The 27994-nt window shown below is 41.4% G+C and overlaps 3 protein-coding genes across 5 annotated transcripts in view; 1 reads left to right on the forward strand and 2 right to left on the reverse strand.

Moving 5' to 3' along the window:
* The window catches only part of LOC126398655 (ectonucleoside triphosphate diphosphohydrolase 5-like), a 25737-nt gene extending 24681 nt beyond the window's left edge, over window positions 1-1056 (forward strand). Inside the window, exon 14 of the mRNA XM_050058165.1 lies at window positions 918-1056. Within this exon, the coding sequence (XP_049914122.1) occupies window positions 918-1001 (84 nt within the window). The 3' untranslated portion in view covers window positions 1002-1056. The remainder of the gene's footprint in view (window positions 1-917) is intronic.
* Window positions 1-27994, reverse strand: part of LOC126398660 (vascular endothelial growth factor A-like) — a 193839-nt gene that overhangs the window by 132890 nt on the left and 32955 nt on the right. The window lies entirely within an intron of this gene.
* znf410 (zinc finger protein 410) overlaps window positions 843-27994 on the reverse strand; it is a 27541-nt gene continuing 389 nt past the window's right edge. Inside the window, exons 2-12 of one of the 3 annotated variants that reach the window (XM_050058161.1) lie at window positions 27849-27935; window positions 27717-27768; window positions 27464-27596; window positions 24144-24329; window positions 23239-23460; window positions 15365-15524; window positions 12993-13174; window positions 9878-9967; window positions 9575-9694; window positions 7836-7955; window positions 843-1923 (exon numbers count right to left, since the gene is read on the reverse strand). In XM_050058161.1, coding sequence (XP_049914118.1) covers window positions 1823-1923; window positions 7836-7955; window positions 9575-9694; window positions 9878-9967; window positions 12993-13174; window positions 15365-15524; window positions 23239-23460; window positions 24144-24329; window positions 27464-27596; window positions 27717-27749 — 1347 coding nt within the window. In that variant the 5' untranslated portion in view covers window positions 27750-27768; window positions 27849-27935 and the 3' untranslated portion in view covers window positions 843-1822. The remainder of the gene's footprint in view (window positions 1924-7835; window positions 7956-9574; window positions 9695-9877; window positions 9968-12992; window positions 13175-15364; window positions 15525-23238; window positions 23461-24143; window positions 24330-27463; window positions 27597-27716; window positions 27769-27848; window positions 27936-27994) is intronic. The other 2 variants (XM_050058162.1, XM_050058164.1) reach the window with 2 other exon arrangements.

Below are 27994 nucleotides of genomic sequence, written 5' to 3' on the forward strand. Positions count from 1 at the left end.
CATGTCGTCCAAAATCATGAAAAAAGTCATAGTATAGCATGTCGTCCAAAATCATGAAAAAAGTCATAGTATAGCATGTCGTCCAAAAGCATGAAAAAAGTCATAGTATAGTATGTCGTTCAAAATCATGAAAAAAAGTCACATACTGTGACTTTTTCTCATGATTTTGGACGACATACTTTTTTTTCATGATTTTGGACGACATACTATACTGTGACTTTTTTTCATGAGTTTGGACGACATACTATACTATGACTTTTTTATATCATGAAGTAACCGGAGTTTCGAAAAATCTAAACCTCAGGTGTTTTAAAAAACATAAACATTAGTGACCTCAAATTGTATTTGTGTGAGGACAAGAGGTCCAAACATAGAGAAAAACATACACTGCCAAATATTTGTGCAGACAGGGATTTGAGCTGCAGGAACCCCATTTAAGGACACAACAGAAGTAATAAACAGGAAGAAAATTTTTCAAAAGGTTGTGAGGCATTATAAAATCTACTACTGATGTTTGATGTTGTGCAGCTCAGACTTAAAGTTGTATGAATCATAAACAGGTGACTCACATTAGAAGACACAAGCATGGTTACGTTTATAATAGCCTCCATTTAGCACTTGTTTGTACCATTAAAATAGACCCAAGGTAAGGAGACCATGACTCATCAGTAATGGCAAAGATGACTATGTGTGAACCTTAAGTCACCTGACATTTGTAAAAAAGAGAGAAAAAAAAGGTAATGTTTTTTAACTTGTAGTAGACATAATGCCCCAGAACGTATTAAAAAAAAACACACAATTTATGCTTGGAAGTGAACGAACAAAGGAAATCATACACAACAAATCTGTTACTTTTTTATTTCAATAAATACAAAAGGCATTTGAGTGATTTGGTGTTGGGTTATTTACGCTCCTAGTTGACCAAGAAAGTGAACAACGTGGAGGCAAGCTGGGCTTTGGGCGCCACGTTGGACCACTTCCACAACCTGAAGATCCACTGAGGAGAAGGGAGGAACAAACACTGCTGATTTTAGGTGGTGCTCAATAACAAACACGGGTAATGTGTGCACTGCCTCATCTGACGGCCCCCAGGCATCTGCGGTTTGTTTCGTAAGGGCAGAACTAACCTCATGAGTAATTCTTAACTTATTTTAAAAAGCAGTTATTCTCAAGTGTTAATATATTGAGCTGTAAATGAGCAATGTGTTGCCTTACTCAGAGAACAAGTGAAGCACTGGAGGTTGACATTTAAGTGAAAGATGGAACCAATAACTCAGTTAATGCAGCTTTGGGCATTTCAGGATACACAAATCTGTTTTAGAAGTTTTCCTCAGACTGATAAACAGGGTGGCCTGGTTTACATGTGTTTACATTTTTTAAAAATTAGTAATAAGGATACTTTGGGATACATGTGTCTGGTACATTTAAATTTGACAGTGGATCTTTTCAGCCACTGAAGTTTTAAAAATAAGGGGGCCTTATTTTCCATCAGTGTATTTTAACCTCCAGACTGCTGTTTACAATTATTATGCAAATAACAATGCACGGTCATTATATTTTCATAAACTTTTAAACCCGTCTCAGTATTTCTTTGGGAGTATTTGTTTTCAAAAACTTGAGGAAAAAAGGTTGTTTGTACAAACTTTGCCATTTTACGCTTGTCAAAATAAAACCATCATCGGTTGCTAATTACAAATATCTACAGGGGTGAACGAGCAATTAATCTATTTACAGAGAGATGTCTATGTTTAGTCCGCTGTCACTGTCAGTCTGGCGCTGCTGAAATAGGCAGTGTGTGACATTTTTCATGATGGCAGTCAGACTACAGCAGCGCCACCACATCTTCTCCATATGCATGGCCTTCGGTTGTCATGGTCACCAGTTCATGTGGCTGAGAGAGAACAACCACAGAGTCTGCGGAGCCTGGAGGGAGGGACACAGAGACAAGTTCAAAGAGGAACTACCTGGTGACATGAAGGCTGGCTAACACTGAGACACTCATCAATCTGTTCATACAGTCATCAGATGAAACACTGTTCAAACCCAAAACTTTACTGAAACATTCGTCCTTCAGTTTCTGCAAGCTGTCACCTTTTGGTTTTAATGCTGACGGGCCAATTTAGGAAAAACTCAAGGACATCCAAAGATACTCGTGTAACACTGAGCCCATAAAAACTATTAAGAGTAAAACGGGTTATAGTCTGAGGGGGTGAATACTTTCTATAGACATCACATATGGACGTGTTTAAAGGAACAGGTCCTCCCAAAATTAAAAAACACTTTTCCTCTTACCTGTAGTGCTGTTTATCAATCTAGGTTTGGTGTGAGTTGCTGAGTGTTGGAGCTATCGGCCGTAGAGATGTCTGCCTTCTCTCCAAATTACTAGAACTAGACAGAAATTCTACATTTGAAAAACTCAAGATAATCCACAGACCTTGTTGTGAGCAGTTTCATGTAGGAACTATTTTCTTTCTACTAAACTACACCCGCCAACTGGATCGCTGCGCAGAGGGAAGTGTGCATCTACTCATGGACGAGAGGCTCGTGCTTGTAACAGTGCGAGATTAGTGGTGTCCTCCTTGACTGAGCTGTAACGTTAGCTAGCTCAGTGGTGCTAGGTGAGCTAGCAGTAGATGCATGCCTTCTTCTGTGTGGTGATTTGGTTGGTGGGTGTAGTTTGGTAGAAAGAAAATAGTTCCTACATGAAAATGCTCACAACAAGGTCTGTGGATTATCTTGAGTAACCAGGTCATGATTTATGAAGAGAGACAGTGATGTTGAGTTTTTTGGCACTTTGAGCACCACAAGCTGAGTGTCATTTAGTTCTGTTATATTGGAGAGAAGGCAGACATCTCCACAGCCAATATCTCCAACACTCAACTCAAACCAAAACAATCTAGATTCATAAACGGCACTACAGGTGAGAGGAAAAGGTATTTAACTTTGGGGTGAACTGTAAATTACGTCTCCAGAAGAAAACGCTGTCAACATCTGTTTTATCTGATAAGATAAATGTTTCAGTTTGTTCGTCTCACCTCAGCAGTAAAAAGTATCTAGTGGCCTGAAAAAGCACCTGATTATATCATTCTAGTAGGCAGCCTAAAGTTTAATTTGTATTTGTAATTTCAATGATTTAAACAATAAAAAGAAAATCAATACCTGGCACTGTGTGACTACGATATTGCGATACTATGCTGTATCGAAAAAACAAAATGGTACACTAACAGTAAATAAATAACCAACAGGGTGGACAAAATGACACATAACACAGGAATATAATAATAATAATAATAAAAGCCAATTAAGTAAAAATCTGTTGGCAGTTTGTTGAGACTCTCCGAGGCTTTGACTAAACTTTTACCCTGCAAAGTGCATTTCAGGATGTGGTGTTAACCGCCTACTTATGATCTCTGTTCTCTGCAGTGCAGTTTAAATCACAGAGAATGTGTGAGAATGTAATGTATAATAAAATGTAATATATAATAAAAACGACAAAAGTGAGAAAATAACAAAATACAAAAAGTAATAATATAAGAAACACCACTAATACTACTAGTGAATGCTAATGAATAATAATTATTATATCACAAAAAATAAATACCCAGTGTATACTGGAGAAACAGACCAGAAGATGATCATTTAAGTAAAAGCTCCTCACTGGTATTTAAATATTACAACATTATGCTAAGGTACGTCAGAGCTATATGCATCAGAATCCATAAAACATTTACCTTGAGGCTCTAATAAATCTGACATCTTGGGACCAATAATCGAGTGAAGTAGAATCAGCACTGTGTAACTTGGGAGCACTCCAGATATAAAATATTCTTCTAAGTAATGGTCCAAGAGTTAAATAAATCATAGTTGGGTTGGAACCAATTTTTCAGAGTAATGTTTTCAGGAGTGTGTGTGTGTGTGTGTGTGTGTGTGTGTGAAACCAAACAAGGCAGGANGTGTGTGTGTGTGTGTGTGTGTGTGTGTGTGAAACCAAACAAGGCAGGATAGAGGTTTGTTAATGAAGCTACCAGTGATCAACAGTCACTATTTTAAGATAAGTTTTAAGGCAACGTAAGCAAACTACACAGTATCAGATTGTACAAACAGGCCTGATCAGCTGCTGCCTGGATTAATATATTGATTGCTCAAAAATCTAAAACAAAATACCTTTAAGTCAAGACAACTGAAAACTTCCTTCTGAGTGATTTCACAGTCGCAGGCAAATTTTTAATGTCAGAATAAAATCATGAGGCTGTCATCGTTAAGTGTAACGTGGTCATAAAACTCAGTCCGAGCTGCCTTAAGTTGGTCTTTTCCTCGACTTTAAGTTACAATAAAATCATATATGTTTAATACTGTAAGTTTTTAGTCTTGACTCATACAAATACTGAAGTTCAGCAATCAATAGCTGCGTTCTCTCCAGCACCAAACAGGAAGCAGCAAATCAGTTAGACAGTCAAAATGGTGAGGACTCAGAGGTACAAGAACGTGAACAGGTCTCATTTCTCTTGTTCTGTTGAAAAGGAGGAGAATCTGGTGGAGCTGTGGAGTGAACAAGCGTCTGTGTTTAATTTAGCGTGTATCTGATCCACCAGCCGACACTTATTTAAGTGAGGAACCTTAATCTTTGAAATAGTTCCCCTCTCATTCCCACCGTCTCCTCCCACTAAAATAGCACAGCTAACCATTGAAGGCTGGCAGTGAGTCGAGGCGACAAAATCCAAAATGTGAAGTTTATCTTTATAGATTATATTACTGCAGAACTGATAAGAACACTGTCAACGTGTGACGCCTTTATCTTCTGTTTCTAGAGTTGCGTGTCTTTGTGGACACATAAGGAATTGTTAGTATGTCATATTTCTTACAGAGACTTTGGTGTAATATTTTCCACCATAAACAGGAAGGAAATAATCTAAAAAAAGAAGCTACTTGAATTCTTTCCAATAGCAGCCCTGCGAGATCCCCAGTCTTTGCAAAATCTCAAAGTGTGAGTAGATTTGCACATAAAAAAACTTTGCGGCGTTCATTAATCTGTTGTAGGTGTTTAGTACCAGAGAACTCAGATTTGATCGTAGGCACATGTGTGTATGTTCATGAATACCAATCAGAAGTAAATTGACAGTGCACTCCTGCTAGTCAGCAATTAGCGTACATCCCTGCACATGAAAAGCCAGTGACCGCCATACAAGGAGGTGATAATTACTGTGGACAGGTGCATCCTGTCGGCCTGCGAACACGGAGCAAACAGAGAGAGAAAGAAAAACTCGTCTGACGCTGAGACTGAAGCTATTTTGGGGGAAGTGGATTTGTGGTGTGACAGAGACGGGTAAATGTAAGGCGTGGAAAGAGGTGATGCCGTGAACTCTGTGTCCTCTGTCGTAAGAAACATCCAAGTCAAACGGAAATGATTTGAAATTAAACTAAAGCACACTGCTTGTATCATCTGTCAGGGGAGACAGTAACATGCCTCCACTGGACCAGTAGAAAACAGGCCTCATCTACTAACATATGTGTGGAAATGTTCTTACTCTGTTCGGCCACTAAACCACTGTCAGATTTATGACACGTGCGCGCCGACTGATTTTGTCTCCGCAGTTGGAAACAGCTGATAAACCGTCTGTCACCCTCTTCAAACATGTTCAAACGTGTTGGTCTGTGATGCGCTCTCTCTCTCCCGAGGGCACGGACTAAAATATCTTCCAGCAAGGTTAGATCTGTCATCTTAACACCTGCTTGGAGGTAGATAAAAATATTTCATATACACACACGCAGGCCTGTTAATAAGCTACCAATTAACCAGTCGGCTCCGAATGAATAGGTGCAATTTTTCATAGTTATTTCAAACATCTGACCAAATGCATTATAAATTAACAGTTTAAACATTCTCCATTAAAGTGTTTTTAAAATTAATACGGTTTTAATATGCTGTGCATTTAGTGAAAAGGTGTGTGTTCACATTTTCTCAGACACCAGCCTTTAACATTTGTGCGTACGCATGGTCTGAGATAGTTTTAAATTTGTTTGCAGAGTAAAAAGAAGTTCAAGAAAGAAAATATTCATATGCGCGGTCGAAGCACAGATTTGTATGTACACACCGTTTATGAATGAGGCCCAATGTGAGTTTTTGAGCCAAGACTAAAACTTGCAATAATATTTAGGGATGCACAATATTGGATTTTTCGCCAATATCACTGCCGATATATAACAACTCATTTGGCCGATAACTGGTACCAATATCGATCTTTCCACTTTTTGCCCTACCTAATTTTAGTGATGATCAAGTCTCTTCTGTAGTGGAATTAACATCATATTATACATGTATACTCTTACCGTGACGGTCCACCAGCAGATGGAGACATGAAATACAACACGTTTTAATATATGTAGTATTCATTCATTGTGCAAATACGAAAAAAGCATGTTGGCTGATTATGATAGTTCATTTTAACCTCTCTAACTCCGCCAGGATGCCAACGTCCTCGCTCCCCCCCTCCTCTGTTAAATGGTATCTCCCAGCCGCACTACATCATCAGACCATGTGATGTTTGGTATTGCCGGATTCAGGAAGCTCTCAACTTTTCAAAGATAACATTGTTTTTCTTTTATTTATTATGTATTTCGCACCAGAGCAGCCTAAACACACAAAGTCCAAAATCGCGATGAGTGGTGACAAGTCATGTCATGCCGTTTTTCGAGGGGAAAAGTTAAAGGATTACTCGCGATCTCATGCGGAGCCGTCTGCGGGCACGTAGCTGTTTTATTAAAGGTAAGAGTCTCACTCCTACCACTATTTTTGGCTGAGATACACCGTCTAGAAAGTGGGATCATAACTTTCACGTTTCATATGGCTTTATTTGGTGATATTTTATGGTGTTTCTGTGTCATACACAACATCAGCTATCATAATCACACCTGATTTCAATAAGGTACAATGTTAGAAGCTGGCTGAGTGTTGTTTGATCACTGACAGTACTGTTTTGAAGCCGAGTTCCGCCTGGATCTTTTCATGTTAAAAACACTGTAGAATGGTCATACTTTGAGCAACCTTCTTCAAATTTGAAACAAGTGTTCAGTGATAGTGTGCCTACAGCCCCACAGTGTCATTTACCTGCTCAGATGAAGCCACAAACAGTTATTCATCCTGAAACACATTTTTTAGTTTATTTTAGGCAAAATCTTCAATTTTTGACTGACTTCAGAGGCCCATTACTCTGTCTCTGTATCACCTAGAGTGTTTCTTTCACAAGAAACTTCAGGGAGTTTTCTTTCCGGCAAGACCTCATGCATGCATGTAGTCAGAGCGGTTCAGAAGCTACAGTCATTTTAATTTGGGTATGTCATTTTAGGCGTTTTTGCTACAAAATGGGGGTGGAGTGCAAGAGGTTTTAAAGCCAATATCAGCAGATACCTATGATGTGCTGATATTATTGTGCATCCCTAATAATATTTATAAACACGTTTGATTTTTGTTGGAAGGTCAAGTCCAGAGTTTTATGACCACCATAGAAGCAACTATCAAAATCTCAGCAGTGTGCACCAACAGAGATTAAACTCGCGTGATTTTATTCCGACACTGGAAATTTCTCTGCAACAGCGAAATTGCTAAAAAAAAAAGTGATGTCATGCTGGCATTAACAGTGGTTACCAAAGGACTGCCACAAACAATGACTGAAAAACACTTAACAGGACATTAGCGGCTCCGCACGATGACTCATCAACACAACGTCATGAGCTTCACTGAATTACTGTTTGCAGAAGGTTGCTCTATTGTGACGTGTTATTTTGTCCACCCTGTATATAATTGTCTTTTCTCTGCTGTACATGTGGAAACAACCTACCTGGTGATCTCAGCATGGCGTGGTGTAGATTCATAGGCTCCACGGTTGTTGTCATGGTGACCATAGTATCTCCATTTTCGCCGTCTGCCTCCAGCAGGCTGCTTTGCGTCAGAGCCTCACCTGTCAAACAGACGTCAAACTTTAGCTTTACACACCACTCAACACTAAATGATGACAAGTGAAAGTATGAAATAGAGAGTAGGGCTGACACTAGAGGGTATTGTCATTGTTGATTATTTTCATTGATTATTTTTTAGTTGTTTGGTCTCTAAAATGTCAGGAAATGGTGAAAAAGGTCGCTCAAGATGGCGTCCTCAAAGGCCTTGCTCTGTCCACAACCCAAAGATATTCAGTTTGCTGTCACAGAGGAGTAAATTAACCAGGAAATATTCACATTCATGAAGCTGGAGATATTTTTCTTTTATGCTCTTAAAAAATTACTCAAATTAATTAATCCATCCACCCATCCATCCATTTTCATCTGCTTATCCAGGGCTGGGTCGCAGGGCCAGCAGGCCAAGCAAGGCACCCCAGACATCCCTCTCCCCAGCAACGCGTTCGAGCTCCTCCTGGGGGACCCCGAGGTGTTCCCAGGCCAGATGAGATATGTAATCCCTCCAGCGTGTTAATCGATTATCAAATTATCTGGAAGTTTCTTTAACAGTTGACAGATAAGTCGATGCAGCTCGAATGGACACTGATGCACACTGTACTTCTCTGTACAAGACTTAAAGACAACAACTCACTAAGTCTGAAAAATACATCTTCCAAACTCAAACAGGCTCATAACTGACTTTAAAGTTACCTTTAGACGCTTGTGTAAAAATGTTTTTTTGGGAGGGGGGGTGTTTTTAGGACTGTACTTATTCCAACACAGTGAATTTAATAATTCATCCAGTAACTCAAAGTACCCCTCTGTTGAGGAGCTGCATCTTCCTTTTGCTCTGCTTTTACAAAAGACCAGCGTCTTTGGGGAGACTGACCCGAATAAATCTGCTGTTTATAATTAGAGCTTTGGCAGCGTCTCCTCTGTGGTGATTCAGTTGCGGTGCTTCCCCACTGCTACACCAGTGTGACAAGGAGGCAAATAAGCTCTCCTTTCACGTAAAAAAACCCCAAACTAATTTAAGCTGATTTTGTACAATTAGACGATATGTTGGGACGTAAAGAGCTCGCTGAGAGACGCTTTTAATCTGAAGAGGTGCTGAAACTGATACTAAGAATAGAGGCAGGAGTGAACTTGGGTAAATTCCTCACAGCTGCAGTGGAGATGTACTCAAGTATCCACTTGTTTTTCTCAGTAATTTGTAAGGTGACAGCAGGAAAGCATCTGAGTGAGGCACGAGACACTTGAAGACACAGATTTGAGTTACTGTGCTATTCTAACGTGGTGATTACGTACTTCTCAAATCTGACCCCAACACAAGACGCCTAACAGGCCGGGTTCTGCAGCACGGAGCTGAGCTGATACAGATAAATGCAGTCTAAAACAATTCGGCTACTGGCCCCAAAGAATAAAAATCTGAATGATAAATTTTTAAGTGTTGAACGTCATTAATTATTCAAGAAATGTTCCTAAATGTAACTTAAACCAACACCATCGCTATGCACATTTTAAAATGTATGGGCTGCTTGAAGCTACATTATCCAAGGATTAGCATAACCACCTACTGCTGCGTGTGTGTGCGTGTGTGTGTGTCTGTGTGTGTTTGTGTGTGAGAGAGAGAGAGAGAAAAGACCTGTCTCTCTGCTCTCACTGCTGAGCCCTTCCTCTCCGTGTCTCTTCCTCATGTGGACGTTTCTGCTGCCCGACTGAGAGAAAGTCTTCCCACAGATCCCACAGTGATGAGGCTTCTCACCTGGGAAACGCGCACACACACACACACACACACACACACACACACACACACACACACACACACAGATCCTGTGATCCACTCTGAATGCATCTCTTCACGCCCCATCTTGAGTCACTTTATCTGCAGCTCACTAAATACAAAAAAGGTGCTCAGCTGTCCAGCTGTTCACTGTGTCCCACTCACCAGAATGTACGAGCATGTGTTTCCTTAGACTGGAATACTCTGCAAAGGATCGCCCACAGCCATCTGCTTCGCACAGGAAAGGCTTCTCTCCTGGAAGCAGCCGCCCACCAAACACACACACACACACACACACACACACACACACACACACACACATTGTTAGAGACTTATGCCCAATCTCGTTTCTTATTTTTGACCCTATCCTCATTTCCAAGTGCCTCTTTGCCCCTCGAGTTACAAGGAATGATGGTGATATTTTCTGCAGTGAAATGAACCATTCAAGATCCTGAAACATCATCAGCAGTTGTTGATGGAGTTTACATAATCAGACGTGACTGTGGCAGTGACATTTGCCATTTGTCTGAAAAGCATAGTCGCTTGCAGTTTGTTTACAACTAAAGTTTCATGTTATCAGTTGATCAAACAAGTCATCAAATAAAAAGAACACTGCTTCTTTACCAAGCAACTAGCAGTACTCTCTGGGATAACATTTGGGCTACATGGCCCTCAAAACAGACGTTTCAGAGGCACATGCCAAACTGAGTGTTATCAAAAACCAATGGGCAAGATGGCTGCACAAGCAACAAAAGAAACCCACAATGCATTTTCTCCAAAATGCAATTATCCTGTACAGCTGTCAATATATATAGCCATACATATATTCATATATACATATTTTTGTTTCCATATGTGCATAAGTGAAAGGTGTATATAGTGTAAATAGTATTGAGTGTATAGTTAGTACTTTATATTTTATATTTTTCTAATTATGATAGATATATATATATATGTATATATACATTTTTACATTTTATCTGTTTATCCTATTGCCATTCAACTTGCTTTTCTATCTGTGCTATTTGAGCTGCTGTAACGTGAATTTGCCCGGAGTGGGATCAGTAAAATTTTATCTTATCCTGTATCTTTATAATAAGCGTAACAAAAAAAAGTTGTATGCTAATGTCTCGGTAGCTAACTAGCTAAATTTAATTGTTTAAGACAGAATGATTGTGACGTCACGCTAACAACAATGATCATTTCCAAATAGACAACTGGCAATTTATTTCAACTAGTCCATACCCATTGAGTACAGCATACCATACCATGCTAGTCCATACCCATTGAGTACAGCATACCATACCATGACTTAGTCATACCAAAAATTAGAAACATTGGTCCACAGGGGGAGCCACAGCGATCGGTCGCATTTTAGCCATTTTGAAGCATGTTTCTGTTGTTNGCATCTCTGTGCAAAGTTTCATGTCTCTACGACATACGGGGCATGAGATATGCCCATTCAAAGTTTGACATTTCAATCAGTTGCTATAGCGCCCCCCTTTGGCCAATTGATGTAATATTGCTTCACTGGCATCCTCCCATGACCCTCTACCACTGTGCCAAATTTCACATGGATTGACCAAGTCAGTGAGGAGAAATCGTGGAACACACACACACACACAGAGTTTTCATCATTATATAGTAAGATTGCGGAGATCTGTGAAATCAAAAACTTGTTTATTTCTGTTGTCATTTTCCTCCATAAACCAAATCTACCACGATGGAAGCTAAGCCAAGTACTGCTGTGGACAAGAGCTGAAGTAAAATGTATTTTAGCAACATAAAAAAATCTATATCAGTTTACGAGTACGCTATATTTAGAGTATTTTCTCTGCTGTACCTCACACACTAACTGATCCAGGCAGTGGGAGAGCAGCAGCTCCCATGTTCTGTAAAGGGAAATGACTGTTTTTGTCAATGGAGTCTGGCAGCTTTGAAATAACAGCTTCATTTCCCCGTCAAAGGGCTGTGTGACAGGAAGATGAAGCAGTGAAAACATAATAAATATAGTGTACACTTAAACTGATATAGAATTGTTTTAGGTGACTAAAAACTAATCGATTGAGGCAGTGTTCACTCAGTGCCGTTTCATTTATGTAAATGAGGCGGGGGTGTCTACCTGGAGGTTACCTGCAACAAACATTTTGTATTTGTGCATGTCAGTCCTGCATTTTGACATATTTCTGTGTCACATTACCTCAATTTGTTGGCATGTGACGCCCAAAATTTAACTAATGTCCAGCAGCAAAGTTGCTGCACGTGTTGCTGCTTCAGGAGCACAGGCTGCTGTTATCCTACAGAGCACCACCAGCAGCCTGGTGATGAAGCAATGTGGGTTTTTTGTCCGATTTCTTGTCTGATCGATTGATAGTGTGAAACTTTGTGAACAAATCATGAGCGTCCATGATGTCTATCTCCATCAGAAAACGTCAGAACGCAGTCTCGCGCGAGTTGCCATGTAAACACAGCACTCCTGCAGGCTAACTGACCACGGTGAGAAATGATGCTATAAAAGTGGAGTAAATTACGTCAATTTTGCATGCCACAGCTTGAGGGCACTTGGATTACGACGGACGAGCCATTCTGACGTTTTTGAAATGCATTAGCAGAGTTTTATTACATTTTCAAAATGTGGGTTCCATGCACTTCAAGTGTAGCTGTTATTCCGGCTAGCTGTTATCCTCCGATACCCCGAACCAGTTTTGTGGATTAAAAAACTACACTGGAGTTCTTGTCGGCACGAGGGTCACTAAGTACTGTCTGTATTTTCATTCTAAAGTGGCCATTTCCTTTAAAGGGTTCTTCCATTTGACGGGAAGATCTTGTAACTGTGTTCCAGAGGGGCAAGGAGGCGCTCCAAAACACGGGGCAGGGGTAAAAATAAACTTGTGGTGACAGCTGACCTATTCTGACAGACAAGAACGTAAAAAATAATCTAACTTCATGCAGCTAAGTGGAAATAACAGCTCATAGAAAGCTGTTCTTCCAGACATATGGGCAAAATATAAACACTGTACAGTGTATCTGGTCTGCTAACTGGTCCCTAGACAGAAGGAGCAGACTGCGGAACAAGCCATCAAAAATCTTAATGTCACCCTAAATAAAATATGACAGAGCACTGTTACTCATTGCAGCAGTGAAATGGAGGCGCCAGTGCTGCTGACTCTTCAAATCTGCGGCCATGACTGCACCAAGGAAGCATTAAATGAGCAGAGTCAAATGGCCTGAGTCAGTTATTGCTTCCAGCGTGTTTGGGCCTTTACACACCGGTCCCCACCTGTGTGTATGCGTTTGTGGTTCTTCAAGTTTCCGGCCGTGGTGAACTTCTTCCCGCAGTTCTTCTCCTTGCAAATGAAGGGCTTCTCGCCGTTATGCGTCCTCATGTGAACCTGCAGCCTCTGCAGCACGTAGAAACTCTTCCCGCAGCCCTCTGCGACGCACCTGAACATTCGGTCATTCCTGGGAGCGGAGATAACCAAACAAACAAGACTCAGTGTCTCCCGTGCGCACATTTCATTTGCAACAGCCCACCACAAGGTCAGACGGGGCGACCACAAATAGATTTCCAGCACTGATGTTAAGAGAGCTCCTGCAGTACAAACACACACTTCGCTCTGTGCCTCAGCTGTGATCCTCCTGCTCGGCTGCTCCGTCTGCCTCCACATAAACAACCTGTGGAGAACACTGTGTGATCGCTCTCTTCAGTTAGCTGTAAAACATCTGAGCAGCACTCGTCCAACACGTGTCTCTGTGATTGATGAACAGTAAACACTAATTCTGCTGTCTGATAGCGAGACGGCAAGATGAACTAATTAACTTTATTAACTGTTGTTTATCCATGAATATATAATTAATGTTTTTGTCAGTCATGTTAATTTGGTGGAGACAGTAAAGGTTTCAAAATCTGATGAACTCTGAAATATATTCAGATTGATTTTTTAGTGATTTTTTTTTTTTTTTACATTTCTTGAAAATGTTTCGACAGCACTCAGTCTGGTTTATATAGATCTGCAGTGTCTTTTAAGCAGTGTTGGGCCAACACATTAGAAAGTAACACCCTCCAGTAATCACATTACAGTAACTTATCAAACAATTATACTTGTGTTAATTAGTTTCTTAAATTATCTGCATGAGTGGATAAAAAAAAGAAGAAAATCATCAAACGTGCCGACAGCAGCAACGCCGTGGAGAGCGCCTGTGGAGAGGCTCTTCACCCCGAGCAGTCAGGTGCTGACTCTGATGAGGAACACGTTGTCTGACAAACAATTTAAGAGACTCCTCCTCATGACTGCTGCTTAACTCTTTCGCAAGTTTTTAAACCTTTGCATCCTGTGCTAATTATTGCCATTTCTTTCAGAAACATGGGGAAAAAAGGCAACGAGCAACTTGGTAAGAAACGTCCCACAAATTGCAAAAAAATAAAAATAAAAATAATTATAGATTTAGAAAATTATTTTAAAAAAGCAAAAAGCTACAGAAAAACTATATTTATAATAATTATTATTATTATTACATTTTAAAATTATTTTAACATTTTCTCTTTTTACTAATTTCTTGCAAATGTTTGGGGTCTTACCTTCTTTCGTTGCTCACTGCCTTCTTCCCAGGTTTTTAAAAGAAATCAAGCCAATTTGCTCAGGTTTGAAAGGGTTAAACTACAAACACATCAAATAATAAAGTTAGAGTTTGGTGAGTTTGTTTAGCCTAATGATTTACCTCCTCAGAGGATTTCTGCTGAAATGTGCGCATGTAAGGTTTAACGTTATATTGTTAATTGGCGATTACGTGCCAATTACGTTAATTAAGTGCCCAAAAATGCAGTTCCTCAAATGGCCACTTGAGGCAGGCTCCGAGAGTGAGTCAATCCCCAAAGACCTTCATGTTAAAATGCCCAAATTTACAGCAGGAACATGTTTATTTTGTTTATTTTTATACCAACAAAAACGATGTTTTATGATTAACTGTTCATCCTATGATACCAAATAAGAGAATATTTTTATTGTATTACTGTATAGTTTGTGAAAATAAGATACTTGTCTGAACTGAAAACATTTTTATAAAAATAAAGATGCTTTTCTGAAAACATTTCAATTTCTTATTATTTATAAATGTTGTATTTATTGTATGCATTGATATCCTTTGCCAGTGTGTTTAAATGATGAACCACATTACTTGTCTAGGGGTTAATTATATCAAGTAGTGCATTACTTTTTTTAACTGTGTAATGCATCACTTTTTTTTTTTTTACCCATAACCACCTCAGCACAGCTGGTGAGCCCATGTAGGGTGGGCATAGTTGTATGGATGAAATTCCTGCATAATTTTCATGCACAGAGAACAGGAGCACTAAAGTGACACCTTTTGTTTAAGACTTCAAACATCTGTGTTGTATTTTGGTTTTACAGACAGTAACAGATCAAAATCTAAGATTAGATTAAACATATGATACCTGAAAGCTATCGTGTGTAATTATTTGGATAAAAAGTTGGACACTGTATTAGCTTCCATTATTATTTTTCAATTTCAAAATTTGTATCCACATCAGCCAGGCTTGTGCGGTGTTGAATGTTGATGCTTTGGTGACGACATCTTGTTGTAACTGCTGCCTGAACCCATCACGTTCCCTCGCCGTGTGTGTTGTTGTGTTACCTGTGTGTTTTGAGGTGGTATTTGAGATGAGCCGGCCAGGTGAACGTCCTGCAGCAGCCCTCGAACGAGCAGCGGAGGATCTGCTTGGAGAGGGGGCGGCTGGTCCGAGACGGCAGCTCTCGCTTGTCCCCGTCCGCCGTCAAACTGTGTGTGTGGTCACCTAGGCAACCAGAAGAGGAAAGTGAGCGGGGTCGTGCAGGAAAACAATTCAGGAGTGCCAGGTGGCCGGCCTCTGGAGCACGGCTGTATAAAAGCTAATCATCGGGTGCTGACGGAGACCTGCAGAACAACTGCGGCCAAAAGAAAACCACCCGAAGCTGAATGCAATCACTCCCTTTTCACCTGCTCCAACTCCCCACGGCGAATGCCTTTAACGGGCCCAATTCTGCTTACGGCGTGCCGGCAGTAATGCACCTATAACTGATACCCCATTGCTGAGGGAACTTGTCTAATCTACAGCAAGTTAGTGGGAGGGCGGCCATTACACTGGCTCACAGAGTGGAGGTTTAGTCCCACACTGAAACCACTTACAGTCTGCAGCAGACATTTTATTTAACCATGTACAAAGTATTTTAAGCCCTTTCTTATCTGCGGCACCAGCTCAGAGGAAGACATGTTTGTATTATGTGTAAAACACATAATTTTAGTCGCTTTGATCAGATCAAAGACGTCTGCATGGGCTAAAAAATGTTCTTTCCTTTGATAACTGTTCTCACTTCATCTAAATGAAAATATAATGAGGTCAAGGATGAATGTGGGGAAATTATAATCCTACATGCTACATGATCAGCTGACGACACACAGTGATAGCAGTAAAACAGAAGCAGCAGGTACCTCGGCGCAGCATCTAAGTAAGAGATCATAAACACAGAAAACAGATCCAGGAAATAAAGTCAGAGCGGGCGAAGACGGGAATAAACTTCACTCTCATATCACTTCTCTAACAAGGACCTCTGGCTGCAATTCGGCTCAGGAGTAGTTCAAAGATCAGAAATGCAGCTAGGAGTCATGGTGCCTTGAATGTCATGGGCAAAGTCTTTATCTATCAGGCCGCCTGTGGAGGGAAGTTATAATGCGTTCTGATGAAGTGCTGACTCCTGGTGTGGGTCAACAGCTTTCTACGGCGCTGTGAGCTGCAGGAAGTGGATGTGTGTCTCAGATCAGAGGAGATAGCTTCACAGCAAAGAGAGTTTAGCAACCAACAGGTTAAGACATCATTTTGGAGAGTGAGGAAGACGGAGTAAACAACTCGACAATCAAAGCAGAGTTTGGAAACACTTTTAAACACTTTTTTTTCATCATACTTGATTTTAAAACTTTTCAAATCTATGTGCCTGTGTGAACCAAGAGTTTATCTGCAGAGGCCTGTGCTATGAAGCAGGATTTAGAGTTAGTGAGGTGACTTCAGGGTGAACTCTGGGACTCAGTACAACCATGCTGGTTCTCTTTTTACCCGGATAAATCACCGTGGTAACCAATGCTTAACAGCTAATCTGCTCCGGAGCAGGTTATGTTCAGAGTATCGGATCACAGCATGTCAACAGCCTGACCTCTGACTAATCAGATCACTGACGAAAAAAGTATCTATGGACAAAAGTCAGAGGCGAAAGTAAGAGACATGATCACAGTTGATAACCAGCTTTGCAGTACCAGTTATCCTTCTAATGGCCAGCAGGAGGCGACACCACCAGTTGCAAAAAGAAGTCCAATTGTATTTAAGTCTAGGAAAAAATTACCATACTTGTCACTTCATTTATTACCTCTCATAAACATTTTCCTGACGAGTTTATGGTCTCAATCTCTAGTTTCGAGTCGTCTTCGATATAGCATGATGTTTATTGCTTTAGGGCATGGCTACCATGCACCTGACAAGTCGCTACCATGGTTGTGTCCTGAGGTTCTCAGTCAGATCCATCCCTCAGTCCCCCATAGCTCCACGCTCTAGTCCAAATATGGTCGCTTTTGGCTTCAAAAAACTAAGATGGTGTTGGCAAAAGTGCCAAAATAAAAACGGCAGTGCACAAACCAATGGGGGACATCATGGTGGCTACATCCATTTCTTTTAAACAGCCTATGATATGAATATAGGGTCACAATTCTGGATGAGAGCTGCTGATATCAGAACTGTCAACTCTTTACTCCTCGTTTCAGTTTGACAGTCAGAACGTTTATATGCAGCTTGAGAAAATCGAATTATTGGCTTAGTCCGACTAAAAATCAAACTATTGCTGCATGTATCCACTCGACGTTCTGCACATGCACCACTTTTTCTTTCGCAGGCTTTTACCTGGAAGAAGAAGGAGATGACGTAGCAGCATTGCAGTAACTCCCCGGACAAACAAACAAACAAACACCATGGTGACCGAGAAGCAGAAGAAGCACCTCTTGGCGGGCGAGGAAACTACATTCATGCTCCGACAGCTTCATTCGTCCGGAACTAGTTCAATACGCACTATGTTAAAAACTATTCAGCCGGGGGGCGTCGGTAGCTTAGTGGATAGTGGCGGCACCCCATGTATAGAGGTGATGCCTCGCTGCAGCGGTCGCGAGTTCGACTCCGGCTTGCAACCCTTTGCTGCATGTCGTCCCCTCACTCTCTCTGTCTCCCCATTTCACACTGTCCTGTATATTAAAAGGCAAAAAAAATATATATAAAAAAAACAAACAAAAAAAAGGACACAGCCCCACCTATCGAGGCAGAGTCAGATGTACTTGGTCAGCAATTTGATTTCCTCGTCTGCATGTATACTCAGACAAGACGAGAAGTCCGACTTGACTGATTAGCCGAGCTATGAGCTTTGCTCGACTACTGCGTGCATGTAAACGCACTGACTGTGTCCCCTCTATTTAAAATATAAAAATAACGCATACCAAGAATTAGAATGAGGTGCTGATCACTGGCAAGAGACTTGATTGTAGAAAACAAGCATCGTACACTTTCACACACTTTTGATGATGTTTCGGCCTTTGGGCCTTCTTCAAGATCAACAAGCGTGACATCAAAATAAAAGAAATGCATATGGTGCCAACATATCCGCCTGAATTTAACGTCATATTAAGTCCACACTGATGCATCGCCATGCCAACATACTGTTTTTTCCAGGGAGTGGCAGAGCGAAGTAAAAACAAACTCTGATGTGTGGCAGTATTGATAAGACTAGTTGATGTAGAACAGCCTTGATAGCAGCATTAGCGCCCGTCATTGTTGTTTCTACTCCTCATTGGTTTTGGTGTCAGTCACACCCACGGTGCTGATTGGATCATTTTTTATTTAAACTGCTGTTTCACGCATAAAACAAGATATGACATGTTAATAAATGAGCATAAGTGGCAAGGCTGGTTTTGTTATTTTTAGACAGAGCCATGCTAGCTGTTTCCCTCCATTTCCAGTCTTTGTGCTAAGCTAAGCTAATCTGGGACATAAGAGTGGTATCTACCTCTCATTTAACTCTCTGCAATAAAAAGCTATAAAACATATTTCCAAAAATGTCGACCAATTCAGAACCATCACTTCACTCTGTCTTCATCTTCCTGATCACCTGTGTGTCCTCTCCTCTGTCTGTGTCTGTCTGGTTTCTCCTCTGCTGCCTCTCTTTCCTGTGTCTGTCTCTGTGCAGCCTTGTACCCTCTCTCCCTCTCTGAAGCCTCCATTAGCCCGACTACTAAATGCACATTAAATCATCTCAGACAGAGCACAACAACATGTGCCGAAGCATTATCAGTGTTCTACCATAACGTTCCATTTAGACCTTCTCTGGATATTTGCAGGCAGTCTTGTAAATCACAGACAAAGGTACAAATTCGTTTTGATTTCGAGACGTATGATGAGAAGTGTGAACACAGTTTCAGTCACTGCTGATTACGCTTCATTTTCATCTCATCACTGACCTCATTTCTCTTCTTTCTGTCTTTGATGCGCGCCGTAAGTAGACCAGCTGATGTTATCTTACCGAAGAAATGTGCGGCTTCCTGTACACAGCTTTCATTTCTTATTTATTTATTTTTTAATTTTAGTCCTATACCTGACGTTACATCACAGACAGGATGTAATGCACATGCAACAGGCACTACAGACTTCCATTAATAGCAACATAACAGTGTTTATTCTGGCAGATATTTTAGATTTAGATTTAGTCTTTAATCTAGTTTAAGTTGATGAAACTTCATTACATTTTCATCAACTATCAATCAAAATATTTTCTCTTTTTAAGCTTATTCAATCAGGGTAATGCAAATATCACTAATCAGAATCAAGGTTCTACAACTGCGAATAATTTCAACACATTTACAAACTTGCATTTCTCTGGCAGAGTTTTTGACAGGTTGAAAGGATGATTTACGAGCACACACTTACTGATCATCATTTGAAAAGCTCAACATCTCAAACTCTGAGACCATAAATCACTAATTTGAGAAAACTGTAACCAGCTTCACTGTAAACTCTGACTCATCAATCTCACTCAAAGGAGCAGAAAAACAACCGACCAAACAACCAAAGGACTGTTCATGAGATTTCACTGTTGCCGACAAATTTCCGATGTCAGATTAAAATCATGTCAGTCAGCGTGTGCTCCCGTGATCTCCAAGTTGGTCATAAAACTCAGTCCGAGCTGTCTTAAATCAGTCTTTATCTCATCCTGACGTTCCAATAAAATCAAACATGTTTAACATTATCGTATGCTTTTAGTCTTGGCTCCAGCAAATACTCAAGATTAATGACTCGAACAACGACCAATAGCTGCGCCCTCTCCAGCAAACAGGAAGCAGCAAACCAGGTGAAAACAGAAAACATGGAGGGGACTCCAAGAAAGGAGCAAGAACGTGAACACGTCTCTGTTCTCTCATAGAAAAGTAGGAGAAACTGGTGGAGTAAAGAGTGTGTGTTTAATTCAGTGTGTATCTGATCCACCAACCAGCACTTACTTTAGTGAGACATCTTAATTTTTGAACAGTTCTCTTATTCCCAAAGTCTTCTCTCTCTAAAATAGCACAGCTAACCAACGGACGCTGATAGCAGGTTGAGGTGACAAAATCCAAAATGTAAAGTTTGTACACGAATACAGTTTCTTCATGGATTTTATTGAGGCTGAATTGTCAACCGTACTGTCGACATGTGACGTCTTTTATCTTGTGTTTCTAGAGTTGTGTGTTTTGCGGACACGTCAGGAATTGTTTATGTGTCATATTTCTTAAAGGGAGTTTTGCATAATATTTTCCACCAGGAGCAGGACGGGAAATAATCGAGCTGTAGTCTTGTATAGTGACCCAACAAGATCCCCAGTCTGCAAAATCTTTTAGTGCGTGACTGAAAACTCGCAAAAACTGTCTTTAGATGTGAGAGGGTGTCAGACTTTAGTCTTTTCAGTGTCTTCTGGTGTGTGTTCAGCATTAGGGGCCCTACATATGCTGCGTTTTTTGCACCCTATAATTAATTATTTTCACTGTAGACGTGTGGCAGGCGTGTTCATATGCCAGAGCTACTCCCTTGCAGCACCCACGTGTTCCTGATCGTCTTTTTTTCAGGGCGTGAAGGCTGCGCCCTGAGATTAACAGTTCAACTTTTGGAACTCAGCAGTGTGCACTGCATGTCATGTGACGTGGACCAACCAATCACAGCCAGCAGATATCTTTCCCTTTTTCCATATATATCAGTCTATAGTAAATATGAAGAAGACGTTTTAGTGCAGAGCTGCCAGAGCTTTACATCTGTCCCACAGACAATATTTTTGGCCTGATACACACTTACAAAACAGCGCCTGGAAGAAGGTCAGCTCTGCACTCTGGTTAGTAAGCTGGTTATGGTTACTTACCAACCTCAGACTCAACCTGCCTCCATGCCCTGTCAAAGTTGGCACAAACTCGGCACAAGAGTAGCACTTAGTGCCCGACTTTGTGTTTTCCAGGTGGTTAAAGACACAGCATGTGTACGGCCCGAAGTCTGAAGGTTTAAACTCATGTTCTCTCACAGTCAGTGACTGAAACAGGACTTTCACACACGGCTGCTTATTTATGGTCAAATTAGATCTCAAAAGTCTTGTTACCGGCTGACACTGCTCCAAGGTGTTTTGCAGGCTAGCGAAACATTATGGCGCTGACTATTTACTGGAGTTTACTAACCCTTTGTAGCTCATACCATTACAACTAGGGTTGGGTACCGTTCATAATTGAACTGATACGGTACCGGTATCTAGAATTCGGTACCGGTACCAAACAGTACCTTATTTCGGTACTTTTTAACCCTATGGACCCTAGGCCTTTTTGGGGTATTTTTACTGCCTTTGCTTTTAAGCTCATATCACAGTCATTATAAAGGCTACATACACATGCTATATCATGTTTTTTTTCAGGACAATCTGGGCTAACCAGATTTGCCATCATTCCATGTCCTTCTATGTGCCTGTATTTATATTAATTTTTATATCAATGAAAAAAAACAAATCTGTGTGCCTAAATTCTTACATTTTTACATGTATCTCACCATAGCAAGTTGGAAAAAGACATATTCTGCCATATATGAAGAGGGGAGACTCTCTGGAATCTGGCAATATAAGAACCATGATGGTGGGACATTCTGTCACTTCACAGCTGTCCAAAACATGTGGTTTGTGCCAGGCGGACATGATTGCCAGTATTTTTTCATTATTGCAAGAAATTCCATTGACTCATTCACAAGTCAAAAATGTGTTTTATCTGAAAGAAACATGCAATATTTACATCTAAGATCATAGAAAAATAGTCAACCAAGTGCAATGATGTCCTCCAAGATAATATTTGTTTTTCAGTTTCAGTTATATATTGGGGGGACATTTTGGGCATTTGGGGGGGGGGGGGGGGCACGTGTCCCCCTTCACGTATATGGTGACTACGGCCCTGTCAGCATGCATAATTAGGCTGCTGTTGTCACGCAAGCCTAAGGCGTGGTAAGATACGATATTCCTCACTATATGAAGTGACTGATCTGTATAATGATTGTAAAGAAATTCGTCAGGTTTTTATTTTGTAAACAATTAATCTGGATTTATAGCATGATGGGATGACAGCACAATGATGTGTGTGGTATCAGTGGAAAGCTCTGCTCCTGCGCTTTCATGTGATATGCGTGGCATTTCTGTGCGAGCCTGCATTCGCGAGTAATCCATCCAATAGTAATGTGTGTGCAAAGCTGTATGAAAGCTCTGTTATACATCATTATATTGTAACTTTATCAATTTTTTTCGCTGTGAAAACATTGGATTACCGACAAGTGCTTGGCCTTGTCGGAAAGCTACAGTTCCGCTGTTTCACATTATATGCGTGGCTTCTCACTATGACGCACGGTCGCAGAGAAAATCTACAGAGAAGAACGGGTGTGAATTTGGACACACTACGCGTCATTTGGGCCCATAGTCTAAACTTCTCAGTTTCAACATTTTATTGAGAACATTTAGGAACAGTGCTGCACATTAACTTTTGTCTGCACATTTTTTTTGTCGCCATTGTTGCTGAGTCTGAGGTGCAAGTCATGCGCTCTCGCTCCGCCTCAGGTACCGAAATTTGGCACAGATTCATTTTAAGTGAATCCGTACTCGATAGTACCGACGTGAATCAGTACCAAGTACAAAAGTACCGAGTTTCGGTACCCAACCCTAATTACAACATTAGGAAATAGCCCTGTCTTAGCAACAAAAACAAAACATACACTTCACCATAGTTTATTAAAAAAGATATTACTGTTGGCTTGACGACTTAGTCGAGGAAAAAAGGTCCATGACAAAAGTTTTTCATTATAGTTTTCATTAATTAAATTAACACTGCTTCATATGTTGTTATGAAGCCCAGTATAAAAGATCTTTAAACCCACCTCCCCTCGTGTTGATGAAACAAAGTGACTTTACCGTTACTGACACTTGCGGCTCTGGCGTCCTGGCTGGCCTTAGCATCTCTCGCAAGCTGTGCTCGCGTGGCGGCAATCAGGCTGTCGTGTGCCAGCTCCTGTACCCGCAGATACCAGGGAGCACTGCCATCTATCCCGTAGTCGCCTGACGAGACCCCCTCATCGTCGTCCTCCCCGGTGCCATCTGCGGCGAAGATCAGGGACTCAGAGGAGGCTGTGATGCCTGAGAGGAAAGAAAAGGCAGCAGGAGAATCACCATGAAACAAGGAATTCAAGGCCAAGGCGACATTCTGCATGATCATCAACGGCCTGAGCCCCTCCAGGTCTGAATTCATTACTGTCCTCCCATCACGCTCAGCGATTGTGAGCTTAATGTTCGGGCTTTATTCTGAGAGGCTGAGAGGATGCCGGCCAACACACAGTGAGAAGGCACATAAACACGCTCAGAGAAACAATCCCTCTTTATGCAGGATTTGAAGTTAATGTAACAAAAGACAGAAAGTGATTCTGTCTGCTGAAGAGCCTTTTCTACACTCCACATCGCTCACTGAGTCACAGACAGAACATAGCGCGCCGCACAAAAGGTGCATGTCAAGAGACCAAAATTAATTTTTTGACTCTCCTGCCAAGGGCTGATGAACCAAGAGAATGTGCCTGCCAAGGATCATTTCTTTCAGCCAAAATAATTCACAGTTCCTCATGAAAATGTGTCACCCCATTTCCTTTAGCGCTGTGTGTAGAAGTGGGAGCCGTGCGAGACACAAAGTACTGACACAAGATCAGATTTAGAGTTTTAATGTAAAACTTCAGTCTTTGGGAACGATGACTGAAATCCATCAGAAAGTGACTCATCATCACACAGGAAGACGTTTCTGGCACATGTGAACAGTTGAGAGTTGGTTTTACCTTTTGCGAGGTTCAGCAGGACGTAGGAAGTGCTGTCTGACTGCTGGAGGTCATGGAGGATGGGTGGAGGGCTGGGTGAGGCCCGTGGATGAGGGTGTGTCTGGACCACTAACGGGCTTCGCTCTGACACACCTCCGAACTCTGACAGGGAGGGAGACGTCTCAGGCTCATGGCTCAGGCCTCCATCTGAGGAGAAAACCAGTGTTTGTTAGTTTCACAGCACAGTGAATGATTTAACAGCATGGAGGGAGGCAGACTAATGAGAATATGTTTGTGGAAAATAAGCTTTTGAATCACAGACACAATGGACCTCTGGCAGGAAGTTATATACAACAAATTTTCCCCTATTCTCATGTCGATGATTTGTTCTTATTTTGTTAGTGACCAATGATTTCTGGGATTTACCAACGGTTTCCTTTTTTCATCCATCTATTTTTGTCTGCTTTTCCACGGTCAGGTTGCAGGAAGTTACTCCAAATGTCGCTCTCCCCTGCAACGCTTTCCCCCTCCTCCTGGGGAATCCCGAGGTGTTCCCAGGCCAGATGAGAGATATAATCCCTCCAGTGTGTTCTGGGTCTGCCCCGGGGCCTCCTACCAGTGGGACATGCCCTGAACACCTCTAACAGGAGGCACCCAGGAGGATCCTGATCAGATGCCCAAACCACCTCAACTGACCCCTTTTGATGCAAACGAGAAGCGGCTCTACTCCGAGCTCCCTCCGGATGTCTGAGCTCCTCACCCTATCTCTAAGGCTGAGCCCAGACACCCCACGGAGGAAACTCATTTCAGCCACTTGTATCCGTGATCTCATTTTTGTGTTTAACAAACAATAAAAGCAAAATGGACAAAAAATATAATAATGACAATGGTCGAACGTCTAAAAGCTGCATATGAGGAGATTTAAAACTCAGATTCAGCGTAGTGCAGAAAGATACACCACATTTTCTCAAATTTGTCGGCAGAGTCACAAAGTACAGACATGAGCTTCTCTAGTTTTAGCTGCTGTATGATATCCCTTAACCATAAAATCTAACCGAGAGGTTGTGGGTTTTGTCCATTTAGGAGAACTAGTCTGCATGCTAATAAAATTATTCAAGCTGCAATCTTGTACTTGGCTCCTTGAAGAGGACGAAGAGGTTGTTTTCTTATTTTTGCTCTTTTAAGAGAAGGTTTTCCGAGTGGTTGAGAGCGCTACGATAAGACGCAAAGAAATTTGAATTTAAGAAACATAATAAAACATACTAATGAATATCATACAATTCTTTCAGTTTCCTTTTAATGTCAGTAACAGTTTGTCCCTCTGCTGACTCAGCATTTACAGAATCACAACTGATTTGCTGGACCTGGGTTTTTGATTTTCCTGTAACACAAGTACTAACTAGAGCTGTTACTTGTTATTTCAATCACCTACTAATATGATAATCTTTTAAATGATTTGAGTATTTTTGTAATGAAACAGCCAAGATTCTCTGATTTCAGCTCCCTGACTGAGAATATTCTGTTTGTTTTACTATCTGACAGTAAACTGAATATCTTTGAGTTGTGGACAAAACAAGACACTTGAAGACGTCGTCCTGGGCTTTGGGAAACACTGATCAACATTTTACAGACCAAGCAAGTATTCCATTAATCCAGAAAAATGATCAGCATCAATTTTACTACTGCTGAAGTTCTCCTTCCTGTTTTGGTGGCATCTCTCTAATTCTTGGACATATGCCAGAGTATTTGCACACGGCACGACACCTTCCCTTATACAACGTTTAGGGGACACAACCTATACTAAAAACAATTGTCCAGAGCCTCCAGTTTATATTCAAATGGCATTCATCATTCAGTACACCTGGGTAAGAGCAGATTTGGATGGTTGAGAACACTTCATCTGGAGTTGACTTCTCTTAACAGAAAATTAAGAGAAAATGTTAAGAGAAAGTTAAGAGAATGTCGCCGCATGAAGCCGATCCTGTCTAACAGTCATCTGTCCATCCAAACAAAAAAGCTATGGAGGCATCTTCAGTGAATGATAATCCTGTTTTCTATAGCAGAGTCAGAAACAGAGCTTGTCAGAGCTAATTTGAACAATAAAGGGTTAAAAGCAATGTAACACTGCTGCATCTTGATCTTGATCCAAATGTATAGGGCATGGAGATGATGTGAAACAAAACAAAAAAATCCACATACCTAGAAAACTGAAAAACAAACCTTACAACGTGAATTAAAATTAATTTCACAGTACTTAGTCGCCAGTTAAGTTTACTTGGTCTAGCTCTGGTTGAGGGTGAGAGGCTGTCAGCTTAATTCTCATTATAACAATTACAAACAAAACGCATCCAGCAGCTAAAACACTTTCTGTGTGATTGGGGCTTAATGCATCCATGGGTGTCAACCATGTCACCACAGCTGGTTAGGAAGGGGGCTAAATAAGCCTCCAAATTTAGGCAAAATTTGGGTGCGGGAACAACTGGAATGGCCACTTTCACCGGGGTCCTTTGACCTCTCACCTCAATATGTCTGAATGAAAATGGGTTCTGTGGGTGCCCACAAGTCTCCCTTAAACTAAAGAAGGATTGTTCCCAGTAACCATTTTGTTCGTATTTGAGGAACAATGAATCTCCTAGTGTGCATAGATTACACATTAATACTGGATTGTTGTGAAACTCAAGTGAATGGGTGGGTAGAATGGAGCATAACGCTTTCGATTTACTGGTCTATCTGAGTCCCAATCCTCTCCAATGGTCATGAGCTCTGGGTAGCGACTGAAAGAAGGGAAGCTGGGCTCAGATTTAGAGACAGGGTGAGTAGCTCAGAGTAGAGTCGCTGCTCCTTCACGTCGAAAGGGATCGGCTGAGGTGGTTCAGGCACCTGATCAGAATGCCTCCTGTTAGAGGTGTTCTGGGCACATCCCACTAGTAGGAGGCCTGACAGAACATGGTGGAGGGATTACATATCTCATCTGGCCTGGGAACACCTTGAAGTCCCCCAGGAGGAGCTGGAAAGTGTTGCTGGGGAGAGGGATGTCTGGAATACTTTGCTCAGCCTGCTGCGCCCGTGACCAAGCTTTGGGTAAGCGGTTGAAAATGGTTTGACGGATGAATGAAACTCAAAATGTTAACTGTACTGTACTTAATTCTCATGTTGACGTAGTTTGGGACTAGCCAATATACTTCAACAGCATAACTGATTTCCTGAAATTAAGTTGTGGCTTCTGGTTTTGCCACCGCAAGATTTTCAGTGACCCCCATCTGGCCCCATCTCCCTATCATAACTTTCTGGAGCATTTTGGCCTGTGATGGACAAAACAATTTGAATCAGCAGCTTCTGACCTGTGAGCTCCAGCGGGCTGCACAGTGAGCTCTCAGCTGGAGCCAGCAGAGGCAGGCAGGAGTGTTTGGACTCTGAGTCCTCCAGACCCGGCACCAACGGGATGGACGCGTTCTGCACAAACTGCACCAGCAGCTGAGGGGAGAAGAAGAAGAGGAGAGCCACAGCATGATACAGCTCATGTCTTATTTCATGCATTATTCCAAGTCACAACAAAGAGTCCTGTTTGTGCAGTAAACATGGAGCCAAGATTACCTCTGGTTTGGAGTCGAGCTCATCAGAAAGCATGGGTCACCCTGTGTGGAACCTGTAGAATAGCAGGATGACACTGGTCCATCAAACGCACCTGCACCTGCTGTAACTGGATCAAGTCTAAACAATACTCACCTAAAATTGGACCTGCTAAATATGAAGTTCAGTGTGGGTCATAAGCGCAGGGTGCAGGTCATCTCAGTGTCCGAACCATCGCACAATCTGCGGTCAAACAACAGGACAAACCGTCAGAGGACCAGGTGAAGGTCTCGGCTCTGCTA

The sequence above is a fragment of the Epinephelus moara genome, chromosome 12 (assembly GCF_006386435.1).
Source record: "Epinephelus moara isolate mb chromosome 12, YSFRI_EMoa_1.0, whole genome shotgun sequence".
NCBI classification, from domain to species: domain Eukaryota; kingdom Metazoa; phylum Chordata; class Actinopteri; order Perciformes; family Serranidae; genus Epinephelus; species Epinephelus moara.